Source organism: Schistocerca americana, chromosome 3, assembly GCF_021461395.2.
Source record: "Schistocerca americana isolate TAMUIC-IGC-003095 chromosome 3, iqSchAmer2.1, whole genome shotgun sequence".
In the NCBI taxonomy this organism is placed as follows: Eukaryota; Metazoa; Arthropoda; class Insecta; order Orthoptera; family Acrididae; genus Schistocerca; species Schistocerca americana.
Window position 1 is genome coordinate 689,096,151 of NC_060121.1, and position 11,059 is coordinate 689,107,209.

Genomic DNA, 11,059 nt, shown 5'->3' on the forward strand with positions numbered 1-11,059 from the left:
GAATCGCTCGGCTACAGTGGCCGGCGAAAGTGTTGCTGGTGCAGGATTTTGTGCAGGAAGTGACCTCTCGATTGTGTCCCATGAATATTCGATGGGATTCACCACGCGTGATATGGGTGGCCAAATCATTCTCTCGAACTGTCCAGAATGTTCTTCAAACCAGTCGCGAACGATTGTGGTGGATGACTGGGCACATTGTCATCCATAAAAATTCCATTGTTGATTGGTAACATGAAGTGCATGAAAGGCTGCAAATGGTCTCCAATTAGCCTAACATAACGATTTCCACTGAGTGATCGGTTCAGTTGGGCAAGAGGATTCAGTTCATTCCATGTAAACACAGCCCCACCCCACAATGGAGCCACCAGCAGCTTGCGCAGTGCCTTGCCGACAAGGCCACTGTTTTTCAGTCGTCTAGGCTCCAACCGATATGGCCACGAGTGCAGGAGAGGAGCTGCAGGCGATGTCGTGCTGTTTGTAAAGGCACTCGCTTCATGCGTCGAAATAGCCCATTGACACCAAATTACGCTGCACTGTTCTTACGGATACGTTTGACGCACGTTCTACACTAATTTGTGCGGCTACTTCAGTCAGTGTTGTTCGTCTATTAGCACTGGAAACTACGCAAACGTCCCTGTTCTCGGTCGTTAAGTGATGGCCGTCGGTCACTGCGTTGTCCGTGGTGATGTAACGCCTGCAGTTTTTGAATTCCTGCTACGCTCTTGAAACTGTGGGTCACGGAATATTGAATTCCCTAACGGTTTCCTAAATGGAATGTACCATACGTCCAGCTCCAACTACTGTTGCGCGTTCAAAGTCTGTTGATTCTCATCGTATGGCCATAATCAAGTCAGACAAATTCTCATATGAATCACTTGAGTGCAAATGACAGCTCCGCCAGTGCACCAGCCTTTTGTACCTTGTGTACGCGATACTAATTCCATCTGTGTGTGTGCATATCGCTATGTCATGACGTTTGTCACCTCAGTGTAAAGACTCTTTTCGTCGCTCTGAAATACTGTCAGGAAATTTCAATAACCAACTCTTCCTCCAAATGTGAAAATATTCTGTCGATTGTCAGTTACAAAGGGAGAGATCACCAGCATTATAAAATAACAGAAATCGGAGCTCGAACGGAAATACTGAGGTATTGATTTCCCCACGTGTTACTTGAGAGTAGAACGGTCGAGAAATGTTCTGACATCTGTTCCATGGACCCTCTAACAAACAGTTAAATGTCAACCGAGACTTGTCATGCAGCTATAGATGTAATCAAGAAGAACCGTAATTGGTTTCACAGTATACTGTGTACTGTGGCACGCCTCACTCACTCTGAAGCGCAGCTGTCCCACGGGCGGCTTGGCGTAGGGCAGGTTTTGGAAGCCCAGGAACTTGCGGCCGCCATGTGAGGTGTCGAATGCCCCTCGCACGAGTCCCTGCTGCGTCCGTACCACAGGCCCTACGGGGTCGTCACCCGACAGGAACGCCAGCATCAGTGATGCCGCCGAAGCCGCGAAGAAGAAGAGGGTGGGCGACGCCGCCGGCATGGCTGGACTGGCGCGAGGTGAGGTCTGCACGCGCGCGACTGCTTCTCGCCACTGCCGTGCAGCGCGACCAGGGTCGCCACGGCCACGCTGACAGCTGTCGTGCACTCTGACCCACCCCAGCTGGGGAGCGTTGCTTTATTTTATCGTAATCATATAAAACTGGAGTTTTTCCGTTTTTGGTTGCAAGCTGGCACACAGTCGTCAGCTGACACAGATACTGCGAATGTATCACTGACGGGGACGACAGCCACGTGGAGATGGCCAAGAGGATTTTTCTGTTAGAGAAATGTGTGCTATCGTAATAACATTGGGAAAGCCTTGCCTGAAAACACACTACGCACATTTTCTTCAGGAGAATACGTCGAACGAATTACCCCCATTACTACAGATTACACCGGTCGACAACATTTTTGTTGCATTGCAATCAGCAGTTTTTCTTACCTGTTCTAAGGCCGCTGGTTGCAGATCGGAGGTCGTTTTATTTTGAGGGCTCCCCTCTTTTATGCATTAGAAAAGTGACAGTATTTCAACTTTCTGTCATCAGATCGTAAAGCAGTTGGATAAAAATTTGATTTAAGTCTCTCGAACTTACATGGGTAACACAAATTAGATATAGAAACAAAGTCTAAATCAATTCAGAGGTACAAATTGAAACAAATACCATCATCAGTAAGGTTACAGTTAGAGGAAAGTGATTTACTACTAACTACAAAAATGGCACTGAGCACGATGGGACTTAACTTCTGAGGTCACAAGTCCCCTAGAACTTAGAACTACTTAAACCTAACTAACCTAAGGACATCACACACATCCATGCCCGAGGCAGGATTCCAATCTGCCACCGTAGCGGTCGCGTGTTTCCAGACTATAGCGCCTACTAACTAAAACATTCCATTGAGGCAGAAATTTTCGTTTCAAGCTCTTCCCTTTGTGGACTACTTCAGGGAGAGCTCGTTTCTACATCTAAATCCCTACTCCGCAAGCCACCTGACGGTGTGTGGCGGAGGGTACCTTGAGTACCTCTATCGGTTCTCCCAACTATTCCAGTCCCGTACTGCTTGTGGAAAGAGAGACTGTCGGTATGCCTCTGTGCGGGCTCTGGTCTCTCTGATTTTATCCTCACGGTCTCTTCGCGATATATACGTAGGAGGGACCAACATACTGCCCGACTCCTCGGTGAAGGCATGTTGTCGAAACTTCAACAAAAGCTCGTACCTAGCTACTGAGTGTCTCCCTCGCAGAGTCTTCCACTGGAGTTTATCTATCATCTCCGTAACGCTTTCGCGATTACTAAATGACCCTGTAACGAAGCGCGCTGCTCTCCGTTGGATCTTCTCTATCTCTTCTATCAACCTTATCTGGTACGGGTCCCACACCGGTGAGCAGTATTCAACCAGTGGGCGAACAGGTGTACTGTAACCTACTTCCTTTGTTTTCGGACTGCATTTCCTTAGGATCTAGTCTGGCATTTGCTTTACCGCGATTTATTTTATATGGTCATTCCATTTTAAATCACTCCTAATGCCTACTCCCAGATAATTTATGGAATTAAATGCTTCCATTTGCTGACCTGCTATATTGTAGCTAAATGATGAAGGATCTTTCTCTCTATGCATTCGCAGCACATTACACTTGTCTACATTGAGATTCAATTACCATTCCCTGCACCATGCGTCAATTCGTTGCAGATCCTCCTGCATTTCAGTACAATTTTCCATTGTTATAACCTCTCGATATACTACAGCATCATCCGCAAATAGCCTCAATGAAATTACGATGTTATCCACCAGGTCATCTATACATACTGTGAATAGCAACGGTCCTACGACACTCCCCTTTAATACTCTAGCCACAGTCTGCTGTCATATGTTTATCCCACGTCCATTGACAGCGCGCTTCCGCTTTGTTGGGGTCCTAATGGAACCATTCGTCTTATGCGTCAACAGCAACTCCTAAGTTGTCAGGGAATTTATGAGGATGACTGTATAGCAAATGAAGTTTGACACTCAAATTACGTCCGAAGACGTAGAAATCTGGCATCATGAGACTTTCATAGTTAACAGTTTTTTTATTGCCAGGGAAGTTTTCCATTATCACTGCGAATGACACCCATGTAGCCCTTCCCTTCACGTTCTTCTTTGTGATAAATACATTATCACGTACAAGTGCCTGAAACTGGGGTCGGTTAAACACTCCTGCACTTACCTTCTCACAGGAGAAAGCTAGAAGAACACTGACCAGATGCTGGAACCATTTACAGTCCCTACCTGTTTCATCAAACCAAAAGTAAAAGAAAGAATCGAGTCAGATGGAGAGCAATAATAAAAGATAAAATTTTAGAACAAGTACCCCACACCGATTATCTAGGATGTGACATTAGTTTTAACTATGACAAAGACATTCAGAACAAGGTTAATAATTATCAAGCTATCTGAGGAACAATTGGAAGAACTTTGGGAAGAAAAATAAGAAAAAAGTACAAATGAAATTGTATAAAGTTATGGCTTTACCTACTTTTGTATATGGTCCCGAATCAAGGACAGTAACAATAAATGAAAAAATAGCTTATACAAGCAGCAGAGGAAAGATCAAGAGATATGTAAGAGGCTGTAACAAAATGGACAAAATAAGGAATGAAACAAGATCAGATTCAATTTTTTTTTCAGGTGTTGGCAAGATAGAAGAGAATAGAATGAAATGGAAGGATCATGTTGACAGACTTACAGAAAACACATTAAAAAGAGAAAAAAAAGATAATCAGATATTGGCCGACTGGAACAGGTGAATACAACGCCAATCTGAATACAACAACAATCCTTTGAAGGAGAGGATGTCGATCGAACCCAGTCGGATACGGAGTGAAGGAAAAGTAATGTTTCTCGATTGACGATTGGCATACCGTTTTGCCGAGTGTAACGTAAGGGCTACTACTTCTGGTTCCGGTACCTATCTCCTGCACGGTAGTTCCACATGCAACGATAGTAGGGATACTTTGTAAATCCAGTATGTTGACCTAGCTGCAAATTAACTATTTTAAGGTGAACGCATATAGTCCAGTTGTGCTCCAGGTATTTTTGTTCCTTAATCACAGTTTTCAAGTCATTATTCTCCTCTCGTAAATACACAGTGTAACCAAATGGAACAGGTCCATAGACATTTCCATTATGTAATAGGACAAACTTCAGATTGCGACTATTTCTCTTATTTTCATTCGCTTATGTCATATGGTATTATATTTTGGGGTAACTCTTCCAATTCTATTGCTACGGTCGCAGGTTCGAATCCTGCCTCGGGCATGGATGTGTGTGGTATCCTTAGGTTAGTTAGGTTTAAGTAGTTCTAAGTTCTAGGGGACTGATGACCTCAGATGTTAAGTCCCGTAGTGCTCAGAGCCATTTGAGCCATTCTTCCCATACTAAAAGGATATTTTTGGCTCAGAAACTGACGGTTCGGGCAACAAGTGATCTAAGTTGACGAACCTCTTGTCGCCCCCTGTTCACGTGTCTGGGTATTTTGACATTGGCCCCTCAATATATATATTACTTACAGTCCTTTCTTGTTAACAGTATTAGCTTATTCCCATGAAGAAGCAGCTTTCACTCAGTTAATACTCGGCAGAAATCAAACCTGCATTTGGATCGGACTTCCTTAAGTATACTGCTGCATCGATTTTCAATAAGCTACCACTCGAATTCAAAAATCTTAGCAGTAATCCACGCGCTTTCAAATCGAAACTAAAGATTTTCCTCATGGGTCACTTCTTCTATTCTATCGAGGAGTTCCTTGAGAAATTAAGCTGATTCTTGTTGTATTGTTGATTGCGTTTACTTAAACATAGGGATTGCCTTTTTTCGGGTTCAGAAAAATTTCATTTTTATCTGTTATTACTTTTATGTTGTAATTTCATGTACTGAAATGTTCCATGACCTTGGAGCTTTGTCCCTCAATTTGGTCCTAGGAAATTTGACATGTAAATAAACAAATAACTATGTTCAAATTAACTCATCATCTACACTGTACAACGTAACCCCTAGTTCCTGGAGAATACCTGAGACATTAAGCCAGTCAACAAACTTATTATACGCTGTACAATAGCAGAGGAAACCCTCTTCTCGCTTTCGGTAGCACTATTGCAATATCACTCAGTACACATTTTTTTGCAATCTAGAGGCTGACACTTCAGCTACATGTTTGGAGAGAGACCCAAATTTGTTTCAAGCTCTTCCAGTTGCAGAGTACTTTATAGAGATCTCGTCCTATACTCTAGCAAAAATCTGCCATCGTATATTCGTGTAAGTAATTAATCTAAGCGCAAATCGAAAATCTGAATTGCATGAAAACCAGAGCATGCAGAGTAAAACCACCATCACAACACAGACATTAAGATTCAGTTAAAAGAATCTCATGCAACTGAGAATTAGAAAAGAATTGTTGTTCACTATTATGAAAATGGTACTGGAAAGTGCTACAATTGTCTACGCGTTCCGATGTCCGTTTGAAACGAAAATAAACATAATAAACATATCAAAAAAGTTTTGCCTCTCCTCGATTGCGAGAGTTTCGAAACCTGTACGGAAAATTGGAATAGAGACCAACATAAACATCAATTCCCCTGTTTTTATTCCTCATGAAAACCACACATAGCATGTTGTAGAACCATATAGCGAGACCTTCAGGGTTGGTGGTCCAGATTGCTGTACAAATCGGTACTTGTAATACGCAGTAGCATATCTCTCTCATTAATTCGTCATGGCATATTATCCACAAGTTCATCAAGGCACTGTTGGTCTAGATTGTCCCACTCCTCAACAGCGGTTCGGCGTAGATCCTTCAGAGTTGTTGGTGGGTCACGTCGTCCATAAACAGCCCTTTTCAGTCTATCCCAGGCGTATTCGATGGGGTTCATGTCTGGAGAACACACTGGCCTCTCTAGTCGAGCGATTTTGTTATCCTGAAGGAAGTCATTCAGAGGTTGTGCACGATGGCGTCGCGAATTGTCGTCCATGAAGACGAATGCCTCGCCAACATGCTGCCAATATGGTTGCACTATCGGTCGGAGGATGGTATTCAAGTATCGTACAGCCGTTACGGCGCCTTCCGAGACCACCAGCAGTGTACGTCGTCCCCACATAACGGCACCTCAAAACATCAGGGAACGTCCATCTTGCTGCATTCGCTGGACAGTGTGTCTAAGGAGTTCAGCCTGACCGGGTTGCCTCCAAACACGTCTCCGATTATTGTCTGGTTGAAGGCCTATACGAGACTCATCGGTGAAGAGACCGTGAAGCCAATCCTGACCAGACCATCCGGCATATCGTTGGATCCATCCGTACCGCGCTGCGTGGCGTCGTGGTTGCAAATATGGACCTCGCCATGGAGGTCGGGAGCGAGGTTGCACACCATGCAGCCTCTTGCACACAGTTTGAGTCGTAACACGACGTCCTGTGGCTGCACGAAAAGCATTATTCAACATGGTGGCGTTGCTGTCAGGGTTCCTCTGAGCCATAATCCACAGTTAGCGATCATCCACTGCAGTAGTAGCCCTTGGGCGGCCTGAGCGAGGCATGTAATTTACAGTCCCTGTCTCTCTGTATCTGCTCAATGTCCGAACAACATCACTTTGGTTCACTCCGAGAGGCCTGGACACTTCGCTTGTTGAGAGCCCTTTCTGGCACAAAGTAACAATGCGGACGCGATCGAACCGCGGAGTAGACCGTCTAGGCATGGCTGAACTACAGACTACACGAGCCGTGTACCTCCTTCCTGGTGCAACGAATGGTACTGATTGGCTTTGGGACCTCCTCCGTCTAATATGCGCTGCTGATGCGTGGTTGTTTACATCTTTGGGCGGGTTTAGTGACATCTCTGAACAGTCAAAGAGGCTGTGTCTGTGATACAATACCAAAGTCAACGTTTTTCCTCAGCAGTTCTGGGAACTGGAGTGATGCGAAACTTTTTTTTTATGTGTATAATTATAATTAACGTCATTGACATTGATATGTGTTTTTAGGGACCATTATAGAATCACTTTGTTATCTGGTTGCCTGCCTTCTGCCTACCTGTCTGTCTGTGACTGAAAAGACTGATTTATCTTAAGAGCGGGTAGAGGTATCAACTTGAAATTCATGTGAAATACTAAGGCCTATCGTCCCTCGGCGGTGTAAATAATTTAAACTTCCAAGTTAAAAGATACGCTCGTGTATGTTACACGTTTTTAATACTCGCTAACTGACTCCTCTAAATCTACTGATGAACAGTACTTATTTTACTGTCATTCATTGTGTTCGACAGCCCTAAAAACAATAATACTCCAAATGCTTCTCCGACTTCGTCTTTAGTTCACATTACATTATTTTTGCTATGTTGGTTATAATTACAAATTATTTTATGAGCCAAACGAAGGCCGCATGGTGGCCGAGCGGTAAAGCGGGTGTCTGCAAACCGACAGGTCGTAGGATCAAATCTTGGTGCTTTATTTTCTGAGAATTAGCCTCACTGGGTCTAGAGTCACGCACAAGCTTTTTAAGGATCAAAGAACCTTGTGTATCGGACTTTGTGCTTTAAGCAAACAGATGATAATATTTGTTAAATATTCGAAAATGGATCTCCAGGGCACCGGGACGGACCAAACACGTATACAAAAGTAAATAAGACATGTTTCCCGTTGGTTAGGTAATGAGCAGAAAATGTGAGCTATAAAGTTAGACGTAAGGCCTACAGCGACATCTCTGGCGGTGGGTCCAAATGTGTACTGAATGAGCTTTTGCACAGTGTGCAGATAAACAGTGTGAGAATTGATTATTTTATTTTGTCGTTTGCACCTTTGGCTATCTGCACTTATTGGAAGCAAATTTAAACGCTGAAAAAAGTGCTCTATTTATTAAATACGGCTTAGGAGTTTCGCTGAGAGTCTCTGTTTCGAACGAGGCAAACTGGGTGCTACAAGAGGATAATGAACCGAAACGTCGAAACAGTTTCTGTGCTACATGGAGACAATGGTTTGTCCACGATAAACTGGCCTGCAGTTTTTTGGGTGCAAATCCGATCGCAATGTTTGGTCGTATATTAAGATGAAGCTTAAACGAAAGTCAATATATACTCTGAAGCAGCAGTCATATAAGATCAGGACGATACGAAGATCGTTACCGAGAGAACACGCAGAAAATCTAATGAAAGGCATGCCAAAAAGGTGCCAAGCTATAATCGATAATGGCCATGATTGGATTGACTATTAGGTAATTGTTCAATTAGTAATGACATGTATTTTCATGTGAACATATATCTATAGTAGTGCCTTTTACTTCACACAAATAACGGCATACACATTCTTCTGGAACTGACTGTAAGCGACGAGATACACTCGTTTCCTATTAAAACTTTAGTGGAAGCTTTGTAGTGTGACAGGTGTAGGTCACGGATTGGAGAAAGTATACATATTTAATGTTCTGAAAAATGTTGTTCGCATCTTCCGCGTCATACGCTGGAAGGCCACAATTACCACTGACAAATCGCCACTTCAGCAGTGTGGGTTTTTGTTTTACTTACTTGGTGAATAGGCGCGAACCTACATGACCTTTTCAAAAAAGTGAGGACATAATTGGTCCCCTTCTCTGCGCAAAGTGGTCTATTTTGTAAATATTTCCGTCAACAGATAAACTCCCTTGTAATTATTTTCCTTTCTTGAGAGCTGTATTTGAATTCTCTAAAATGGTACCAGACTGCAGTCTGAATAATGAAAAAGGAACAGAAGTGTTTGAAATAACCTACACTATAATGCCAAATTACAGTAAATAAAATTTCTCTTGCAGTATCTCGAAACCTTTGGTGAATTCTCAATATTATTTCTTTTTACATTCTCCGAACAAAATAGTTTTCATGTCCATAAGCTCGCAAACAAATATCTCATTATTTTAGAAAAGTCTAGAACAACCCTTTGTGATCTAAAACACAGAAAATTCCTGATCACTCACTGTTACTTCACTAAAATCAAAGAATAATTATCAGTTTTAAAAGTACACCAATGCTGCTTTACATTTAAATTTCTCTGGTTCGTATCAGTGTTTATGTCACTTACTCACAGATGGACTTTTATTGATATTTATCTTATAGGATGTTTTCAAGACACTATCCATTCTTTCCCACTAATCTCTGAGGTCCTTTGCAGTCTCTGACAAAGTTACAAAGTCATCAGCAAACCTTAAGGATTTAATTGGTTCCCTTTCCGAACATATCTTCTTTCTTTGCTTTATCACTTCTTCAGTTTGAATAACATCGGGATTCGCTACAGCCCTGTCTTACATCCCTTCCTTCTCAATTCTCTCTATTAGTACAGTTACCATTACATCACTGACCACACGTTCTCGCCTCCAACGCACAATACAACAAAATTAACTACCAGATTAGCAGCGTACTGAGATATTTCTTGAGCTTGCGATTCCTCTTTCACTTCAAACCATAGATTGAAGGTTAATTACTTCTTTAATAGCAAGAAAGGAAAGAGGAATTACTTTAATAACTTGAGCTAAGGAAAAAATAGGCGTAATGAGTAACCGCTGATTCGACGCTAACAGGTTGATGCAAGGCTGTGAATTAGCATCTTAATGCCAGTATGGCCTTTGCAATGCAATGTTCTTTACAAGGTATAGGACTTCGAATGATAAATTTAGAATAAATGCACAGTCTGTTATGCAATATTCATTTAACGCTGCTGTAATTGCGGCCGATCAATGGCATCACCGTTTGAGTATCGTTCGGCTTAACTCGTTGCTCTCCGCCACAAAAAATTTAAAAAGTGATTTAAAACCAATGTTAAGACAAGAAATTATGATAATATTAAATACAAAACGTCATCTCTCTCAAGATTATGTTATTAATCTAAGAAGTACAGAAACTAGAAAGTAACGAACTTATACAACCCTTTGTGACACGAGGCGAGCGAATGAGTGATGCAGGGAGCCAAATTTTAGCAATCAATTGTCTTTTAAGAAAAATCAGAACTGTCATCTATAGTTTACTCTTTTAAAAAATGTGCATAAAATCATCCGAGTGTTCGTAAGGCTTTGTAGGTTTACGAACACACGGAGGTCGCAAAAATCAAGGGATAGTAGTATGCGCATATACAGACACCATTAGTATCGCGTACACAAGTTATAAAAGGGCAGTGCATCGGCGAAGCTGTCATTTATACTCAGGTGACTCATGTGACAAGGTTTCCGACGTAATCATGGCCGCACGACGGGAATTAACAGGCTCTGAACGCAGCATAGAACTTCGAGAAGAAGCATGGCACATTCCAGTGGAAATCGTTAGGAATTCAATATCACTTTTCCGCGTGCCTCCTGTCACAACGAGTCGTATTAGGTAGTTACTGTGTAGTTCACAATGTGAAGAGTGTGTCAAGAATACAAAATTTCAGACGTTGTCTCTCACCACTGTCAGGCTACACAGTGTTCCATATCGAAACTCTTTGTCCAGAATCACAAATACTACAATTAGTCAAACTCATGTACATG

General features: G+C 42.3%; 1 protein-coding gene across 1 annotated transcript in view; it reads right to left on the reverse strand.

The window, feature by feature from the left end:
• LOC124606315 (juvenile hormone esterase-like) overlaps positions 1-1,547 on the reverse strand; it is a 129,399-nt gene extending 127,852 nt beyond the window's left edge. The window contains exon 1 of the mRNA XM_047138298.1: positions 1,332-1,547. Within this exon, the coding sequence (XP_046994254.1) occupies positions 1,332-1,547 (216 nt within the window). The remainder of the gene's footprint in view (positions 1-1,331) is intronic.
• Between the last annotated feature and the right edge of the window lie 9,512 nt (positions 1,548-11,059).